This window comes from Lytechinus variegatus, chromosome 6 (genome assembly GCF_018143015.1).
Source record: "Lytechinus variegatus isolate NC3 chromosome 6, Lvar_3.0, whole genome shotgun sequence".
Classification (NCBI taxonomy): Eukaryota; Metazoa; Echinodermata; class Echinoidea; order Temnopleuroida; family Toxopneustidae; genus Lytechinus; species Lytechinus variegatus.
The window spans coordinates 23,996,734-24,018,611 of record NC_054745.1 but is presented as its reverse complement, the minus strand read 5'-3'; the positions used below and the strand labels follow the sequence as shown (position 1 = coordinate 24,018,611).

Sequence of the window (21,878 nt, the reverse complement as noted above, 5' to 3'; positions counted from 1 at the left end):
TTAGCGAGCTGTTATCGGGCTGAATTACAAGAAAATGTTCAGACTACCACGTCACGTTTTCAATGTCAAAAGCCATTTAAAGTCAATGGGCATTGGCCGTGTTAGGGGTATTTGTTGAATTAGCATACGAAGGTGTATGGATCTTGTTCATGAAATATAGACAATCCAAAATGAATGATTGTACTGCAAACGTCTTAGTTCACATCATCATGGTCAATTAAAGATCAGTTTGGGTCACTGGACATAGAATTTTATTATCACATGAAAGTTTTCTATTGTGAATGGTTATTCAATAGCTGTATTCAGTCTGCCATGCTACAATATTGAATCGCGTAATGCAGACGAGTGTGCCAGAGGCGTTCGACTTGTTCCATACTGTATCATATCGTTATTATAAGCAAAGAAACAAACCTTTTCCTCTTTCTTGTGTGCATCTCTTATGTGGACTAAGAGAACTTGCATCCCGCTCAGAAATGGTGGCATTGGAACATACGGCGTACAGACCAGACGTTTTCCAATGAATATTTCCTGGAGTCCGATGAACACGTTGCGCAGAGACACGAACCAATATTCGCAGAAGTGTTTAAAGTAGATATCGAGGTCCCTCTCTCTTACCACACAACATGGGACACTTCCTTCGGTAGAGGGTATCGCAACAAACTCTCCAGAAGCTACAAAATACATAGGACACAAAAAAGGATTTATTGCATTGTTCCCTCATTGTCTACATGGTTGATCTTGTCAAGAATTTGCTGATTACTTTATTTCGAATTTATATGAAATGAATAAAAAAAAGTCCATTGAACACTTTTCTTTAAAGATTTTCTTAGGACTTTCTTATATCAACGTTTTGTTATTTCCCTTTTACCGTTCTCTTTCAGTCATATAGATTTTCAATATTTATTTATTATTACTATGGGGGGGCACTCTTTATTACATTAAGATTGAAGCGCTAAATTATTTGAATTATTATTCCTCTTTTTAGTCATATTTCAGAGGAAGTTTTATACAAAACATGAATATTGGATTTAATCACGGGTTACCGATTTTCAAGATTTACCAAGATTATCTTGTATATTGTCTTAACTAAAGTTTAGCACTTAAGGAAAAGGGCTATTTGAAAGGTTAAAATAATTTACCACTTTTCCGATAGTATGCAATGATTTCCGCTTTACTCGGTTTTGTGAATATGGCAGAGTGAGGCATTGTCACTTGAACGGGATGTTCAAAGGTTGCATTATGAGGCGCCTTCATCTTCAAACCGTAGGTAATGATTGCTTCTGTTTCCTTGATCTTAAACTCAGGTGGAACTTCGTTAATTACTTCAACCGTAATATCCTTTGCACTGTAAGCGTTGTTTGGTGGTATTCGTACTTCAATGTCATATTTCTCTAGTCGAATTATTTCAGTAATGTCACCTGTTTCAGTAATGTCACCTGATTCCTCTTTGCTTTCAGGAATGCGAACTTCTACCCGATGGGCTGTTGCTGGAGAATCACTACCGCCTTTATCTGCCAAAAACAATAATAATACACAACATTTTTCAATAAGGCCGTCACAGTTGTCCAATTTGTCCAAATTTGTCCGTTTTCTTCATGTATTGTGATATCCGATTTCTGTTTTCGACACCTTCAGACTATAAGGGAACCAGAACTGTGTTACTTTTACCGTTTTTATTGAATTGTGAACTGTATAAACCGATTTTGTCCACTCGACAGTCTTCGTTACTATTTTTCTTGTGACTGAGTTTTTTTTTTTTTTTTTTTTTTTTTTTTTATTTATTTATTTTTTTTTTCTTGTGACTGAGTTGCTCCACTCAACTGCACTGTCCAGTCACTGTTTAGTGAAAAACTGCAAGTGCAAGCTGTACGAGCCAATTCACTTGCTGTCGATGTGGCAGGGATACGCTGTTTGATCCATCCACAACAGTCAAGGTAAGCATGTTTGGAAACTGTACTTGTTCATAGAGCTCAAACTTGCGTGATGCTGCCTGTGAGGCGCCATTATCATTATGAAATTTAATTACGTAGCAAGTTCAGGAACCACAAAAAACACGGCAATATCCATCGCGAAATGATTGGAATTGCAGTTGGATTGCCAAAGCATTGCGAGGCAACAGCAGTGAACGCACTTTGTTTATGTATCATTATGAACCCAGCAGAGATAGAGACACGGTCTATGGACAAATCTGTACGCTCGGAGGTGTTTTTATGACTGCAGGGATCCTGGTTCGAAACTCAGATTTTTTTTGTTCGGATTTATACATGTTTATACCTGTAAATTGTACACAATTCAGCCTTTTGGCTGCAACGTACAATGATTTTGAATAAAACCTTTTCAATTTCAATTCAATTTTAATAATAATTTTTATTCAGTCGTGAAGACGAATGTCTATGCTTTATATTGATAATAATATCGATGTGTTGCAAGCATGATTTCTAAGTGAAAAAATGCTTTGTTTATTCACATATATTTCTTGATAAAAACTAATTTTTTCTAAGCTAAATATCGGTTCCCAAATATGTTAAATGTGCATTTCATTTTACTGTTCAGAAAATTCAAACTTTCATGTATGCAATAAGACCAATCTTGAGAGGAATAAACAATGCTAAGAGCAAAAAACGCTGATTGGAAAGATCGTCTTCAATGGGCTGCTGTCAGCTCAGCTGCTCACTGCTCTTGGTGTGACGTCACTCAGCTGGAGCTCGCCAGAGGACAGACGAAGGCAGAAATATGCCATAAAATTAAGTCATTTTTGAGAGCTTATTTCTGCAAACTCTAATCACTATTTTAAAAAGTGAAGTTATATATCTGATTAGTAATACTTCCCCTTTACAATGATGACAACAAAAAGTCATTATAAAATACTTTTGATTCTTCGGTTGTGTGCTTTAATCTTTCCACGTACGCTTCTAGTTAATACTATGTGTTCTAGTTGTAGATAACGAAGGATTACATCTGGTCCATGAGACCAGCAGGCAGGTATGACTTTCGTAGTTGCTTCAGTCAGTTAGTCTTTTTCAAAAGGTCTGCATTGACCCTCGTCAAATCCTCATCAATGCCCATCTTCTTTCCTTTTAGTTCACTGCGTTTTAGAAAGGACTGCACGTCGCACTCTTTACGATACGAACTTCGCGATTATCACCCGAGGCTTTGTCTTCGACGACTCGTGAGGATCTTTTGATCTACTTCGTGTAAATCTCATGTGACGTAGCTCAGCCGAATCTATATTTTCCAAAACTTCTTTGCACCCAAACGATGTGATTGTTCGATGTCATTCTTTGAAATGGACAGCTTTAGATGTTCCCTTGCAATCTTGCAGATTAGCTCATCAGTGTCTTCTCCGTCAGCCTCTGGAATTCAATAGAAACGTAAAAAATTGCGTCGACTATATTGCTCTTGGTCGTTTGACATCCGTCAGAGCGATTGTAACGATTCATGATGTTTAGTAATTGTCTGCGATAGGGACCTTACTCATTCTCCTTTGCTGCTAATTTGCATTCCAAATCCAAAAGTTTGCCTTTGTTGACCTCAATCCGATTAGTGATCTTGTTGAATGCATCTTTCATTGCGTCATGCACTGATTGACGTATTATTTTTCGACAGGCGTCACCATAAAAAAAATCCTCATGGCGTCATTAGCAATAGATTCCGCTATGGTCTCTACTTTGATACGTATAATTGCCTCAGGCATACTGAACCAGTGTACCTTGTATGATAAAAATCGCGCCAATATTCAATACAACGTACTAAAGGCTCGCAATAGTACAAATCACAGTCAGTTGAAGAACAGTTAAACATAGAAAATATCAAAATGTCATGTCTTTTGCAAAGAGATCAACAGAATGATAAAGTGTTTAGAAACGATGTGTATTATGTCACAGATGACAGTATAAAAATTATGACGGTGCAACTACAATATAATTATGAAGTCTCGTCTTATAAGAGATTCATGTTCACATTCATGTTTAAATCCTTTGAATGGTGTTTATAACCATAAATTTAGCACATCTTTGAAGGAATGAACAAGTTATCAATGACGTTACAGTTCATTTGTCACTCCTGTATGTGACGTGGATAGAGAACTTTGTTTCAGAGCGCCATCAAAGGGTGAAATACAAAGGAGCTCTATCGAATTGGTGCATCACTTCAGCGGGCGTGCCCCAGGGGACTAAATTAGGCCCGGTTGTGATTCTGGTCTTGGTCAACGACGCTGCAACCAATGAACTCAGTTTATCAAGGACCAATAACATATGTGTGGATCATTTCAAATACGTGGATGACCTTACCTTTGTTGAGACCCGTCCTGTGAGAGCACCGTCAACACTCTTGTCTGCACTTACTGAATTACATGAATGGTCAACCGCAAATGGAATGCGTTTGAATTTACAAAGGTGTTTCACAATGGACATACGTTTTTGTAGAAATGTCCCAAACCCGACGGTGCTCTCACTCCATGATGTGTCTCTTCATAGTAGCAATACTTTGAAATTACTTGTTTCTATATCCAGTCGGATTAGAAATGGTCTACACATGTTGAATATATGGTCAAGCGAGCAAATAGTCCTTTGTATGTTCTTCGAACTTTGAAATATCATAGTCTGTCATTTCAGGACCTTATAGTTGTATATCCTAGTTTCGTGAGACCAGTTGTTGAATATGCTGTACCTGTATGGTCAGGAGCACTAACAAAACAACAAGTAAAATTCATCGAACGTATTCAGAAACGTGCCCCTCGAATCATTTTTGGAGCAGCATGTTCTTCATATGAGCATGCTTTACTCCAGTCAAAACTGATGTCTCATGAAGATAGACGGATCAAACTCTGTCTTGCTTTTGCGAAGTCTATGCAAACCCCCACGTCTAAACTGCATCATCTTCTACCTCAAAATAAGACTTGCCAATATCAGACCAGAAGCTCGACTGGAATAGTAAAGATGCGATGTCGAACTTCACGATATAGAAATAGCCCCTTGCCCTCATTGATTCGTCACCTAAACTCTAAAAGAATTGATTACAAGTAGTTTTGTTTGTATATCCTCCCATATCGTGAAATGTATAATTATATCAAGCTATTTAACATTCAGTGGACTCTTTAAAAAGGATATTAAAAGATTGTTGCTTTTTGTAAAATGCAGATTACATGTACATAACAATTCTATTGTTGAGTTCTCTTTATGTTGGAGAACCCAAGTTTCATTTCATCTCATTTTACTTTGTTAGTCAAAATATTTGTCTTTCATATGAGCAATTATTCACTGTTGTTCTAGTCGTGAACTTAATGATAGTTTAATTGAAATCACAAAAATCTGCCAAAATATGTATCATTGCAAGTATGTTTGAAAACATGTGACCTAATTGATTTTTCGCTCTTTTCTCTCAGTTCCCATTCCACTATCAAATTTTTGTCTTCTCTCTGCTTCTCTTCTCTCTTCCACTATTTCTATTCGTTTCTGCTTTCCATGTCATTTCCTGTATCGACTCATATTTACATGTATTTTGAATATTTTCAATTTTTTTATTTATCAGTGAGTATTGATTTAAATTTATTTATGAAATACTTTGTTACATATATGTCTATATTCAATTTTTTTCGTAGTCTATAAGTTATTTTACCTTGTTATTGGTGATTTTGTTTGAAATGTAAACTTTTGCAATTCGGCTTTGGCTGCAAAGAAAGGATTTTTAATATACCATTTTGAATTGAATTGAACTGTAAGGTGTTAAGTGACTTGGAGATTTACAAGACACAAGCATATATGTGTTCGGGACTATATTAGTGTTTCAGGTCCTCATCGGTAAATAACCAGGACATGTACACTGTAGAGTGATGAATATCGTTCAAAAGTAGTTATCCTTACTTGAAGATCGGCAATTTTCCAGATGGTATACTCTCACGTATCAAATGTAGGATTTATTACGATTTAACGATATTTCCTTATAGGAATTTCAAGAAAAAAAACTCCGTAGTTGATAAACAACTCCCCGCCGTGACTCCGTGATTGTTAATGATATCGCATACATTGTTGTCTTTATTTTTAAAGCTGAACCACATCAAGTGGCCTGCTAGGAAGGGGAAATTTGAGGGTGAATATAAGGGAAGATTTTATTATCAGAGGAATGTTTCGCGCCAATTTTTAGCTATGCGACGTTGGCTTGCTCGCTAGCTGTGAATTGTATGGGGTGAGGGGAGGTGGGCGGGTTTTTTCGTAAGCTGAGGTTGTATTTTTAGTATATGCCTAGTGCAACGCTCAGGGTTGTTAGGCGAAAAAAATAGCAAACGACCGTCCACCCTTGAATTAAGAAATTTGTTACTCTTGTCTGCAGATCTCTCGCCTATGTACAACGATGGACTGCATATCAGTTCGCTCGTCGCAAGCAGGGAGGGATGGGGGAATTTTCGTTATTTCCCATTAATCTTATTTTACGCTTTACGGCGCGGCTCTGAATGATTCCTAGCAGATCGCTCGAATTATTTGTCATGCTCACAAAGCATGATTGACATGATGTACAGTTCGTTATTTTTGTTATCAAGCTGTTAAAAAAGAAGAGAATTACAAGCTTTAAAAGAGAATGAGAATCAACTCCTAATATTATAAAAAGCGGAGAAACGCACACGAAGATTGCCTTTTAGTATTTTTTTAATTTTGTCCTGTATCATAGTGGGAATAATGAATAGACAGAAAACAAGCTTTTAGCCATTCATCTAAATGATAGTCAAAAATACTTTGAAATATAAATGTAATGTGGTGTATACTTACCGTCTGCAAAATACGATTATTTTTTTTCCAAAACGTACTTAGAAACGTACTTGGAACTATTAATACGGTTTAAGTGTTGATCTGATTTGAAATTATCAAATTTAAAGATCCAAGAATAGAATTATTTCATTGTCATGGCACTAGATATCATGGATTCGTTTTTTCGTACTTACGCTCTGGCTTCATTAAGGTGACCTTATGTTGTATTGAACATATCTGATTTCATGAAGAAAATTTGTCCATTGATATATTTAATAGAAAGGAATCAAACTTACATACATTGCTCTAAATAATAGTCTACACTACATTAAGATAAAAATACATGAACGTGTATACATGTACTTACAGACTGTCAAATAAGATAAGGAAAAGGAGAAAGAATAACAAGAATATAAAAACATTAAGGAATATTTTCGAAAACGTACTTGGAAAAATACTTGAAACTATTGGTATGGTTTTAGAGGTTGGTCTGATACAAGTAATTTCAGAGGATCTAAAAATGAAATTACTTTATTGCCATTACAGTAAGCATAAATGGATTTTTTCATCGTACTTATAGTGTGGGTTAATCAAGGTAACCGTACGTTGGATTGAACATATCTAATTTTATGAAGTTTTTTTTCCATTTATATATCAAATAGGTTGAATTAAAGCTTAATGACTTTCCTCTAAATAATAGTCCAAAGTACATTAAATATGAATAAAGGAACGTGTATACTTGTACTTGAAACTACTTGTATGGCTTTGGAGGTTGGTGTCATTTAAAATAAGTAATTTTAGAGATTCAAAAAATGATATTGTTTTATTGTCATGACACTAAATATTAATGGATTTTTGTTCATACTTATACTCCGGGTTAATAAAGGCGACCTTACATTGTATTGAACATATCTAATTTCATGCAGATTTTTTTTAATTTTATATTAAATGGACAGGAATAAAGCTTTATATTGACATTCCTCTCATGAAGAGTCCAAACTAAATAAGAATACAAATACATGAAGGCGTATAGTTATACTGGCTGTCAAATAAGATAAGGAAAAAGAGAAAGAATAACAAGAATATAAAAACATTAAGGAATATTTTCGAAAACGTACTTGGAAACATACTTGAAACTATTTGTATGGTTTTAGAGGTTGGTCTGATACAAGTAATTTTAGAGGATCGAAAAATAAAATCATTTTTATTGTTATTACACTAAATATCAATGATTTTCTTTTCGTACTTTATCTATGGGTGATTTAAATATACTGTACATTTTGTTAAATGTATCTAATTTCTTGAAATTATAATTGTCATTGCTTTAAAAAATATACAGAAATCAAGATTACAGATATTCATCTAAATGATAATCTAATATACTTTGAAATGTAAATGTAATATGGTGTGTACTTACCGCCTGCCACATAAGATAAGGAAAAAGGAAGAAAACAAGAATATGATGTTTTTTATTTCTTTTTCGAAAACGTACTTGGAACACTTCTGGTTAGTCAAAGTGACTTTACGTTGCATTGTATATATCTGATTTTATGAAGGAATCATTTCGTTGATATATTGAATAGACAGAAGTGAAGCTTATTGACATTCCTCTAAAAACTAGTCCAAACAACATTCAAATACAAATACATGAAGGTGTATAGTTAAGACCTGTCAAATAAGATTAGGAAAAGAGAAGAATAACAAGAATGAAAAGCATTAAGGAATATTTTCGAAAACGTACTTGGAACTATTTGCATGGTTTTAGAGTTTGGTCTGATACAAGTAATTTTAGAGGGTCTAAAATGAAATTATTTTATTGTCATTACACTGAGCATAAATTGATTTTTTCATCGTAGTCATAGTGTAGGTTAATCAAGGTAACCTACGTTGCATTGAACATATCAGATTACATAAAGATTTTTTTTCCATTGATATATTGAATAGACCGAAGTGTAGCTTGTCATTCCTCTAAAGAATAGTCCAAACAACATTCAAACACAAATACATGAAGGTGTTTACTTACCAGCTGTCAAATAAGATAAGGAAAAGGAGAAAGAATAGCAAGAATAAACAGCATTAAGTAAAAAATATTTTCGAAAGGTACTTGGAAAATACTTGAAACTATTTGTATGGTTTTAGAGGTTGGTCTGATACAAGTAATTTCAGACAGGGTGACCAGACGTCCCGTATTTCCCGGGATTGTCCCGTATTTTGCTCCTTTGTCCCGGCGTCCCGACAAACCCTTCCCGGGACGCCTATTTGTCCCGTATTTCAGAATATTAAGCAACATGGAGTTAATACATTTAATAGTGACGAATTTTTCATTCAATAACCAACAGATGATGAAGCAGAGACAACAATTAAATCGATAACTCTGTGGTGATTTTCTTGCTAACCCATTACATTGCAAAGGAACTGGCCTCCAGCCTGTGTGTGGCAGGCTACTATAGCTATAGGCATGTACGATGGGAGCAAATTCTCAATTGTGCAAAAAATCTCACATGAAAAATAATCATAAAATCGGCGGGAAATTATTATAATTATATTATGGATTCTCAGATTAATGATTTGGAGATGTTTGTTTCGTTTGGTTTGAAATTTTTGTACAGGTATCAAAGTTGTATGGATCAAAAAGCAAGGCGTATTGTCTGTTTTGCTCTTAGAGTTTATTTGACATGCTAACCCTGCTTGGTTTAGTGGCATAGGCGAACTCGATAAAAGGAGGTTGAAAATTATACAGAATAAAATGGTTCGATTCATTAACTGTTCTGGTCCCAGAACCTATGTTGGCTACACCGAGCTCTCTGGAGCAGGTTTTCTTGAGTCAAGAATAGATCAAAGCAGCTTATTTTGCACCACGTGCATAAAATCTATCACAATAGATCGAATCATTACATTGGATCAAACTTTAATCTAGTTACCGAAATACATAACTATAATACAAGAAACAGCCATTTCAGTTTTTGCTTACCAGAAAGGGTAGGTAGTATTGGTAACTCCTTTTATTACAATGCTATAAAACATTGGAATTTCCTTCCCAATGATATTAGGAAACTTTTTGCATTTTAAGAGAAAATTGAAAGAATATCTTTCATTTGAGTGTAAAAAAGAAGATGCAAATGGTATGTTGTACGGTTGATTTAGCCTGAATACTGACCTAGTTCTTTTCTCTTCTCTACCAGGTATTATTATGTATTTTACATAGTTTAATTGAAGCTTCGATATGTCTTTTCTTCTATTCTTTCTACATGTATTTCTTTTACCTCTTCCTATTCTCCTCTTCGTGTTGTTATTGTCGTCACCGTTTTTGCTGTTGTTCTCCTTATTTATTTTCCTTCCTAATCGTTTTCTTCCAACTACTTGTACTCCTCGTCCCCCTCTTCTTCTGTTCATCCTCTTCCTTCTCCTTATCCTTCTTTTCTTCTTCTTCTTCGTTATATTATTGTATACATCTTATTTATTGTCTGTATATCTTATTCATTGGTAATAGTAAATTCTGATTTTTTTCTTCATTTTTAATATGTAAATAGTATAATTTTACCATTTTTATTATCTTAATTCTGTATTATTGAGGACCCCACTGGAAATAAGCTTTCGAGCTTTCGTGGGTCATCCTGTGCAAGCCTGTTGTTTTAATGCTACTGTATATATGTTATGGTAAATTGCCAAATAAAATCAATCAAAATCAATCAATCAATCAAACAATCAATCGGAGGAACAAATTATTGAGTTTTCATAACTATAGATCTAGTTGTTCCAGCTTTCGTTTTGAGTCTTGGTGAGTACGATGCCGCGATGTTATAATGTATCACTTTGAAATTTTATTCATTTCTAAAACATTTTACTTTTTAAAGTTTTTAAAATACATTTAGAAAAACACCAAATGACATTTTGATTTTTGTTAGATGATTGGATTTTTTGTTTTCTTGAAGTTTGAACTTTTTTCATCTTTCCTTCTTTTCTACCATATCCTTCCTGCTTGCCCTTTTTTGTTCTATCTCTCTTTATTTCCTATCTTTCTTTCCTGAACGATTCTCTCGCTCTCTCTGTTCATTTTTCTTTCTTTCTTTTCCTTTCTTTCCTTCTTTATCAGATTTCCTTTCATTCCTTCACTCTTTCTTGCCTTAAAATTTCCTTGGCTTTCTTCTCTCTTCGTCTCCTGTTTCTTTTCGTTCTTTCTCTCCTTCCATTATTTTCTCTTTTTTCGTTCTCTCCTCCCTTTATTCTTCCCTCCCTCTCTTTCTTCCTTTCTTTTTCATTTTTTCCTTCTAATTCTTTTCACTTATTCTCTCTTTCTTTTCCGTTTTCCTTCCTTCCTTCCTCCCTTCTTCTTCCTCCCTCCCTTTCTGTTTTTCTTCATTCTTTCTTTCTTTCTTTCAAAGAATAAAAAACATTTCTTTCCTTCATTAAATTCTTTCTCCTTATTTTACCTTTTTTATTTTAATTCTCTCATTTATCTTGTCTTTCACACATTTATTCATCTTCCCTTCCTTTATCTTTCTTTCTATATTCATTTCAAAGAATAACGGAAATCCTTTTTTCTATTTATTATTTTTTTCATCCTTCTTTTATTCTAACTTTCTGTTAATTTTTCTTTTTTACTTCATTTTCTTTCCTTCTCAATTCATCTCTTTTCTTTCTCTCCTTTATTCTTTCGTTCACCCTCCCTTCCGATTCTTTATATTTTTTCACAAGTCTGAAAGTCTGACACTGTGTGTGGCATTCTTTGTTGATCTTTGTCGATTGTCCCGTATTTCATTTTGTGAAATCTGGTCACCCTGATTTCAGAGGATCTAAAAATGAAATTATTTTATTGTCATTACACTAAATATAAATGACTATTTTTCATCGTACTTTATTGGTAAATCAAGGTAACTGTACGTTGTATTGAACATATCTAATTTTATGAAGATTTTTTTTCCATTTATATATTAAATAGGTAGAAATATTAAAAGCTTAATGACTTTCCTCTAAATAATAATCCAAAGTACATTAAATATGAATAAACGAACGTGTATACTTGTACTTGAAACTATTTTTATGGTTTTGGAGGTAGGTGTCATTTAAAATAAGTAATTTTAGAGAATCAAAGAATGATATTGTTTTGTTGTCATGACACTAAATATTAATTGATTTTTGTTCATACTTATACTCCGGGTTAATGAAGGCGACCTTACGTTCTTTTGAACATATCTAATATAATGAAGATTTTTTTTCAAATGATATATTGAATAGACAGTAATGAAGCTTATTGACATTCCTCTAAAGAATAGTCCAGACTACACTGAAATACAAATACTTGAATGCGTGTACTTACAGGCTGTCAATTAAGATAAGAAAAACAGGAGGAATAACAAGAATAAAAAGCATTAAGGAATATTTTCGAAAACGTACTTGGAACTACTCGTGTGGTTTAGATGTGGGTATGATTAGAAATAGGAAATCTTAGAGGATCCAAAAACGATTTTTTTTATTGTCATTACATTAAATATATATTGATTTTTTCATCGTACTTATAGTGTGGGTTAATTAAGGTAACCGTACGTTGTATTGAATATATCTGATTTTATGAAGGAATCATTTTCGGTGACATATTGAATAGTCAGAAATCAAGCTTATTGGCATTCCTCTAATTAATAGTCCAAACAACATTCAAATACAAATACATGAAGGTGTATTCTCACAGGCTGTCAAATAAGATAGGGGAAAAGAGAGATGACAAGAAAAAAAGGAATATTTCAGAAAACGTACTTGGAACTCTTTGTATGGTTTTAGAGGTTGGTCTGATATAAGTAATTTTAGAGGATCTAAAAATAAAATTATTTCATTGTTATTACACTAAATATCAATGATAGACAGAAGACAGAAGTGAAGCTTATTGACATTTCTCTAAAAAATAGTCCAAACAACATTCAAATTCAAATACATGAACGTGTATACTTACGAGCTGTCAAATAAGAAAGCGGAAAAGAGAAACAATGACAAGAAAAAAATGAAATATTTTCGAAAACGTACGTGGAAACGTGCCTGGAACTATTTGGATGGTTTGAGAGGTTGGTCTGATACAAGTAATTTTAGAGGATCGAAAAATAAAATCATTTTTATTGTTATTACACTAAATATCAATGATTTTCTTTTCGTACTTTATCTATGGGTGATTTAAATATACTGTACATTTTGTTAAATGTATCGAAATTCTTGAAATTATAATTGTCATTGCTTTAAAAAATATACAGAAATCAAGATTACAGATATTCATCTAAATGATAATCTAATATACTTTGAAATGTAAATGTAATATGGTGTGTACTTACCGTCTGCCACATAAGATAAGGAAAAAGGAAGAAAACAAGAATATGATGTTTTTTATTTCTTTTTCGAAAACGTACTTGGAACACTTCTGGTTAGTCAAAGTGACTTTACGTTGCATTGTATATATCTGATTTTATGAAGGAATCATTTCGTTGATATATTGAATAGACAGAAGTGAAGCTTATTGACATTCCTCTAAAATAAATGATTTTTTTTTTATTGTCAGTACACTAAATATCAATGGATTTTTGTTTGTACTTATACCCCGGGTCAATCAAGGTGACCTTACGTTGTATTGAACATATCTAATTTAATGAAGATTTTTTTTTTCCATTTATATATTAAATAGGCAGAAATAAAGCTTAATGACTTTCCTCTAAATAATAGTCCAAAGTACATTATATGTGAATATGAATATGAATGCATGTACGTGTATACTTGTACTTGAAACTATTTGTATGGTTTCGGAGGTTGGTGTCATTTAAAATAAGTAAGTTTAGAGGATCAAAAAACGATATTGTTTGATTTTCATGACACTAAATATTAATGGACTTATACTCCGAGTTAATGAAGGCGACCTTACGTTGTATTTAACATATCTAATTTCATGAAGATTTTTTTTTTAATTTATATATTTAATAGACAGGAATAAAGCTTTATATTGACATTCCTCTAAGGAAGAATCCAAACTACATTAGGATATCATTGCATTTGTTGTATACTCACATGCTGTCAATTGAGATAAGGAAAAAGAGAAAGAATAACAAGACTTTCCTCTAATAGTCCAAGGTATATTCAAATATGAATACATGAACGTGTATACTTACGCACTGTCAAATAAGATAAGGAAAAAAGAAAGAACAACAGCAATATAAAAACATTAAGGAATATTCTCGAAAACGTACTTCGAAACGTACTTGGAACGATTTGGATGGTTTTAGAGGTTGGTCTGATTTAAAATAAAGAATTTTAGAAAATCATAAAATTAAATTGTTATACTGTCAGTACACTAAATATTAATGGATTAATGGACAGAAGTGAAGCTTATTGACATTCCATTTTTTTTATTGTCATGAAACTAAATATCAATAGTTTTTTTTATTTAGACTGTGGTTAATCAAGGTGATTGTACGTTGTGTTTAATATATCTGATTTAATGAAGGAATCTTTTTCGTTGATATATTGAATACATGTAGTCAGAAATCAAGCCTATTGACATTCGTCTAAAGTATAGTCCAAAATACGCTTTAAAAACAAATATATTAAGATGATTAGAAATGATTAGAAATAGGAAATTATTTCATTGCCATTACAGTAAGCATAAATGGATTTGTTCATCGTACTTATAGTGTGGGTTAATCAAGTTAACCGTACGTTTTATTTAACATATCTGATTAGGGACCGCATCCATATTGTATTGGCAGCGTGCACCCCGCGAGCACACCCCCGCTGCGGTAATTAGTGAACAGGATGTATCTCCCCGCTAGACGCAGCTAGCGGCGGCGCGCTGCTCAGATTAAAGCAGATTAACAGGAATCATTAATCCTAGATTTTATCATTGCAGCTTCTCGCCGCTTCTCGCAGCTTGCACGCGGCCAACTTGCAGGCGAATACTCGTACTCAAAATGATGTGCTTTCTAAATCCGTTGGTGAAATGTGCGCGACCGATGCGGCGATTTTCTTGTCTGCCCGACACGAAATGAAGGTATTAAAGTATGAAATATTGAGCTAAAAAGTGTCTTAGATTTTTAGCAAAATAATTCTTATACATTTCGAGGTGGAAAGATTCATATTGATATTAGTTTTATATTATTTCCGTTGCGTAATAATGATCTATTTCTTCCAACGAAGTACGATCATCACTTATTCTTAATCCGACCCCGACATGAGATAGTACATAGTAAGATCATCGCTGGCGTGTTTGTTTAGGTCCGTTCCGGCACGAAATGAAAGTATAAAAGAATGAATTATTGAGCTAAAAAGTGTCTTAAGAGGTTTTAAAAATATTTCTGGTACGTTTCAATGTGGAAAGATTTGTATTCATGTAACTAAACTTTACGAAATAATTATGTATTTCTTAGAACAATGTACGATAATCGCTCGTTCTTGAATTCGACCAGACAATCAATAATACAAGATATGGAATATTAATAGATAAATGGGTCGTAAATACTTTTAAATAGTTTGAAGGCGGAATGAATCTTATTACCCTTCGTATAGTAATCTACGGTATTTTCCCAAATGTATGATTATCGCTTGCCTGTTTGTTTCCGCTCCGGCACGAAATGAACGGGGAAATTAAGGAAATATTGAGCTAAAAAGTGTTTTTAATGGTTATAAAGATATTTCTGGTACGTTTAAAGGTGGAAAGATTCGTATTCATATAATTAAACTTGCGAAATAATTATGCATTTCTTTGAACAATATCCGATGATCGCTTGTTCTTGAATTCGACCAGACATTTAATAAAACAAAATATATGGAATATAAATGGGTCGTAGATTATTCAAAATATAGGCCTACTTTTAAATAGTTTTAGGTCCGTTCCGGCACGAAATAAAAGTATAAAAGAATGAAATATTGAGCTAAAAGGTGTCTTAAGAGGTTTTAAAAATATTCCTGGTACGTTTCAATGTGGAAAGATTTGTATTCATGTATCTAAACTTTACGAAATAATTATGTATTTCTTTGAACAATGTACGATAATCGTCGCAATTCGAACAGATATGTAATAAAACAAAATGTATGAAATATGAATAGATTACACGGATCCTAGATTATTCGAAATATACTTTTAAAATGGTTTTAAGGCGGAAAGAATCTAATTACCTTTCGTAATAATCTACGATATTTTCCAACAATGTACGATTATCGCTTGTGTGTTTGTTTCCACTCTGGCACGAAATGAAGGTATAAAAGAATGAAATATTGAGCTAAAAAGTGTTTTTAATGGTGTTAAAAATATTTCTGGTACGTTTCAAGGTGGAAAGATTCGTGTTCATATAATTAAACTTGCGAAATAATTATGCATTTCTTTGAACGATGTCCGACGATCGCTTGTTCTTGAATTCGACCAGACATTTAATAAAACAAAATATATGGAATATTAATAGATATGGGTCGTAGATTATTCGAAATATACTTTTAAATAGTTTTAAGGCGGAAAGAATCCAAATACCTTTCGTTGTAATCTACGGCATTTTCCAACAATGTATACGATTATCGCTTGCGTGTTTGTTTCCGCTCTGGCACGAAATGAACCGAGAAATGAAGGTATAAAAAATGACGTATTGGGCTAAAAAGTGTCTTAAATAGTTTTGAAAATATTTCTGGTACGTTTCTAGGTGGAAAGATTCGTGTTCATATAATAAAACTTGCGAAATAATTACGTATTTCTTTGAACAATGTACGATAATCGCTTGTTCTTGAATTCGACCAGAAAACAAAATATATGGAACATTGACAGATAACATGTGTCCTAGATTATTCCAAAATAGTTTTAAGGCGGAAATAAAATAACTTTTCTTTTCTTCGAACAATGTACGATGATAGCTTGTTCTTGAATCCGACCCGACATGAAATGACGCAAAATATTTGGCACGTTAATAGATAAAATATGCCGTAGATTTCTAAATAGTTATGAGGCGGAAAGCATCTGACTGCCTTTCGCAATAATCTACGGTATTTTCAAACAATGTACGATTACCGCTTGTGTATTTATTTTTGCTCCGACACGAAATAAAGGCATAAATGTACGAAATATTGAGCCAAAAACTGTCTAATAAATGATTTTATAAATACTTCTAGTACGTTTCAAGGTGGAAGAATTCATATATATCTAATTAACCCTGCTTAAAAATTAATTATTTCTTCCACCAATGCACGATAATCGCTTGTTCCTGTTTTAGAATGATATAATTCGCCTTGCCATTAATTTGATGGTTCAAATTACAAAATTTGTGATTTTATGCCATAATATTTGATGCAAAAGTATTCAAGTAATTTCATTTCATTTTACATAATCATTGGATTATTTTGTCGCAGCAGGTGAGTGTAATGGTGCTTCTTCGCAATTCATTATGTTTCCATACTCGTGCAATGTATACACAATCAATTTAGAAGCCCATTGTAACGAGTAGTCTGAAAAACGCTCAAGCGCAATGAAAAGAGCAGGATCTTTCGCAAAATAGTTGTCCGCTACGCCCATGACCCTTCAATGATAATTAATCAATATAATCTACGTCGGATACTTTCTTTGAAAAGAACTTGCCGCGCATTATATTGTGAAAGCAAATGGCCGCTTTGATCTTTAATGACTTAAACAGCACCATTGTTAGGTATTTAATCAGTTAATCTTAAAAGAGGATAAGAAAGAACATCCTGTGGAGTCTACTTTTTTGCCCTCTTATAATATTTTAATGCTTTTAAAAGTCATCCAACACTAGAATCTTTTGAAAAATTGTTCGGCGATTTCATGTAAGGGGGGGGGGGGGGGGGGGGGGCTGGGTGTCGAAAATTATTAGACCTATAAAATCCTGGGCACGTTGAAATCAACAAAGTATGTATAGCCCTTTGGTATAATTATGTACATATATATTTTTAGGGCGGTAATGTCAATATGCATCTAAAAAGAATACCTTGTTAGAAGGCGGGATTATTTGAACTTTGATTATAACTTACCTTTTGTATCGGCGTGGGGATACAAAATCTTTGCAATTGTTAACATAATTAAAAGAAAGATAAACTTAAAAATCGGGGGGGGGGGGGTATACAACCAAGTCCATACTAGTGAGGGCACTAATAGATTTACCCGGGGCCACAATGCCTAGCTGCCCTTTCAGCTACTTTAAAAGATATGCCTCATTATATTGCTATATACAGATATAACTAAGATCAGATTTCATTTGGCCTTTGTAAATGGTGCAAGCACGAAAACACGACACGAAGCGCGCTTGAATTTTCTATAAGGCATATCATCAACAATTTTGATAGTTTTGACATTTAGAGAACGTTCGTAAATAATCAAATGAATTAAAGCTTCCATTTGTTGGGGGAGCCAGGGAGAGGGTGGGGTGTATGACATTTTGTGTCCCCTACGCTTAACTGACTTTTGGAAGGACGTGTTCTCCCCCCCCCCCCCCCCCGACATGTTTGATGTCTAACTACCCAAAACATATAATGGTCGGCTTGGTCGCTATTTTTAAAATCCCGTTCTTTAAATTTTCATGATCTACTTTTCATACTTTTTTTTCACATCTTTCAATTCATTGTATTTGCGTTCTTTTCTCTGTTTTTAAACTTTCTTTTGCTCTCGCGATTTTTCAAATTACATTTACAAAATTATAATAACCCGAACCACTTTTGAAATATAATGTTCGTCTGTTTATTGTGTGCTCATTGTAGTTTCATGTTGGGGTTATTTTTGCACCATTTGGAATAACGTCAACCTGGTCAGGCTTCCTGCTTTCACTTCTGTTCAAAGAATTCTTGTAATTGTTATTTTTGCCAAGAAAAGCACAAAGGTCGTCCTGACAAAAAAAACGAGATGCTAACGTAAATGTTTTCAATGAAGCTCAGGGTCAATGAATTCGATCATGGGCACTAATCACTCCTTTGTGAAATGACGAAGTGCCAGTTGCCCGAACTTGTCACAATAGCTCTAATTCTATAAGGAATTAAATCTATTGTTCCTTCGCATTTTATCGTTGAGAGGATAAAAGCACATTTGCAACATATTTTGCAGCTCTAACCTCGTTGACAAATTAGACACAGAAGAAAAGTGAGGCCTATTGGACAAAATTGTTAGAAAAAGCATCAATTAACTAGAAATGGCACGAAACTGGCAATGATTCTGCATGGAGTGGAAATAGAACATGTCGTCCCTTTTTCAGTCCACGTTCATTTACCGCCATGTGCTGTGTATATAGAGCAACATAAAATTCTGAACGCAAAATATATTTTGTCATATTATCATTATATATGTATTACTGTTTTTTTAAATCCCCTTGCCCGCCATCCGGGGTAGGAGGATGGGCGGCGGCAGGGTAATATTGATTACGGGGAGGAGCAACGTTTTTGTATACTTAATTTCATATCGGGTTGGATCAAGAACAAGCAATAATTGCATCTTGTTAGAAGATGTAGATATTATAGCGTAGTGCGAATCATATTCTTTCCGTTCCAAAACTCTTCAGAAGTATATTTTTAATAATTCAAGATCTTTATGAACTCGATATTTGTCAATTTTATATCGCCATTTTATATGTCGGGTCGGATCTCTTTCCGATTCGAAACCTTTTAGGAGTATCAGCTAGATCAAAACTCTGTATATAGGTATATCTATGATTTTCTTAAAGTCGACCATCATTTTATAACGGGTCGGACCAAGAACAACAATCGTATGTTGTTGAAAGATATCGGTATTCATAGCCCAACAAAAATCAATTGTTTCCACATCGAAAGTCTTAAAATATGTTTTTATTGACAGAGGATATCTTTTAACTCGATATTCCATACTGAAATACTTTCATCTCATGTCGGATTGGATCAAGAATAAGAAATTTTGCGACTTTTATTCCATTAAAATATTGTCTTTTCGACTTTGTCGGGAAAATTAGTCATTTCATTTTTTTCTGACAGAACATGGGTTCGTCCATATACGGAAATATCAGTTATTTAAATCGTTTACACTCGCATTAAATTTAAAATCATGCGTGATCGGTCCTGCATTAATTTGAGATGTTTGTAACTCCATTTCATTTGCCTTTCCGATACTGCCGGGAAAGTGTCATTTATGTTCTCAGAGAACATGAATTCAGTCTTAAAGATAAATGAAATTTATCTTAAATTGTTTGCACCTCAAAACAATCGCTCTTACATCAACACATGATCAATCGGAAATGATGGCGAAAATCAAAGAACGACAGAGATATTCCATGCATCCAACAATGGAATCGGTTCGCGAAGTACGCAGTAGCACCCATTCATCATAAAATATAGAGGGTGAAGAGTTTCCTCATTTGAATAACAACATGCGGCACTAAAAAAAGGATTGTCACATGTATCAGTTCCCATTATGTGTGTAATGGCCCTAGCCTATTTATTCACAAAATGTTGCTAAACTAAAAAAAATAGGCCTCAAATGATTGGATTTATCAAATACTGCAGTATGGAAATTACAATGAGTATCATACAGTTTCACTTTTTTTTTCAAAAGTTAGATGTTTTGTATGGGGATGTCATCTGGATCCCAAGCGTTTTCTTTTTCTTCATTCAATGTTTTTTTTTTTAATAAGAAAAAAACTATGGACTACTAAACCGCACATCCGGGTTTTTTTTATTATTGTTCCTGCTCGAAATGATATAGAGCGATCAAAAGACGGCGTTTGTAATTTGCATTCGACCCTTAACGCCCCCGCAATCCCCCCCCTCTGCGTGTGGTCTTTAGCGTCACTATAGGGAATTGTTAACGCACTATAGAAAACTGGTGGATGAAAGGCTGATCGGATTTAATCCCGTGCCTAGAAAGACAGTATTGAAGATCCTTGATACTGAAAAGCACTGATTTTTATACCGAGACTTAAACCTCGGTCACATTTGATCTACGGCAGCCGTAAGGCGAATTAAAACAGCCGTTTATTCATTTGTTTTATATACAAACCACCTATATGCAGCTGGTTCAAAAATGTTAAAACGGCTGTTTCCGACTCGCCGTACAGCCGCCATAGAGCAAATGTGACCGAGGTATAAATGGTAAAAAAAATTGACAAGCAAAAAAAAGGTTTCACATAGGAGAGGGGTCACTTATGGCTCGTCAGGGATCACTTTGGACTCGTCAGGGGGGGGGGGGGGCAGGGATACGTCACTTGCATGTGTTGTGACTCGTCAGGGGGGCAGTCTGCCCCCCCCCCTTATTAGGTACGCTAATGGTGCTGATCGTTGACTTTGGCCGGTTTATTAGGTCCGGTAAGAGGTAAAGGGTTGGAATAAAAATTTTAAACGTCTCAGATTAATTGAAAATCGTTCGAGACAGAAATTATTTCAAAATTGTTTTGATTGGGAAATTATATTGAAATAATTTAATTTCCTTTGAGAATAAACTCTCTCCTAAAAAGAAGTACAATTCACGTATCTTTTCAATTAAGTCAGAAATATAAGTCCTAAATACATTAGATAAATGGTCTCAACTCTCAGATCACAGCTCATGATCGATCGGAACGTATTTCAAAATTGTTTTGAGGTGGAAATTATATAGAATTTGTTTCAGATACCATAAGCTCTTTTTCCTGAAATAAATATTATTCGCTTATCTTTCCAATAAAAGGGAAATACGTTGGAATAAAAGTACTGAACATCTTAGTCCTAGATTAATGCACGATCGTTCGAGACGTATTTTTGAAATTGTTTTGAAGTGGAAATTATATATCATGAAATCAATTAAAACCTTCCAATGTAAACTTTTATTCTCCTGGAAGAAATACAATTCGCGTATTTTTCCAAAAAAAGTCCAACAGAAGCAGATTGCGTTCCCAATAATTTTCTAGAATCAAGAAGGCCTACAATATCAAAAATTCGGCATAAGTTAAACAAAAAGCCCAACATAAATATACCCAAACAATTTATACGATGTCAGAAACAAAATCGAAATGAAACATGATTTGTTTTTTCCATTGATATATTGAATAGACAGAAGTGAAGCTTATTGACATTCCTCTAAAGAATAGTCCTAACAACATTCAAATACAAATACATGAAGGTGTATACTTACAGACTGTCAAATAAGATAAGGAAAAAGAGAAAGAATAACAAGAATAAAAAGCATTATAG

At 33.8% G+C, this 21,878-nt stretch overlaps 1 protein-coding gene across 1 annotated transcript in view; it reads right to left on the bottom strand.

The window, feature by feature from the left end:
- Positions 1 to 315: 315 nt before the first annotated feature.
- LOC121417645 overlaps positions 316 to 21,878 on the bottom strand; it is a 56,585-nt gene continuing 35,022 nt past the window's right edge. The window contains exons 38-47 of the mRNA XM_041611383.1: positions 13,779 to 13,781; positions 13,055 to 13,057; positions 12,685 to 12,687; positions 12,058 to 12,060; positions 8,764 to 8,766; positions 8,388 to 8,408; positions 7,780 to 7,782; positions 7,108 to 7,110; positions 1,140 to 1,511; positions 316 to 671 (exon numbers count right to left, since the gene is read on the bottom strand). Coding sequence (XP_041467317.1) covers positions 316 to 671; positions 1,140 to 1,511; positions 7,108 to 7,110; positions 7,780 to 7,782; positions 8,388 to 8,408; positions 8,764 to 8,766; positions 12,058 to 12,060; positions 12,685 to 12,687; positions 13,055 to 13,057; positions 13,779 to 13,781 — 770 coding nt within the window. The remainder of the gene's footprint in view (positions 672 to 1,139; positions 1,512 to 7,107; positions 7,111 to 7,779; positions 7,783 to 8,387; positions 8,409 to 8,763; positions 8,767 to 12,057; positions 12,061 to 12,684; positions 12,688 to 13,054; positions 13,058 to 13,778; positions 13,782 to 21,878) is intronic.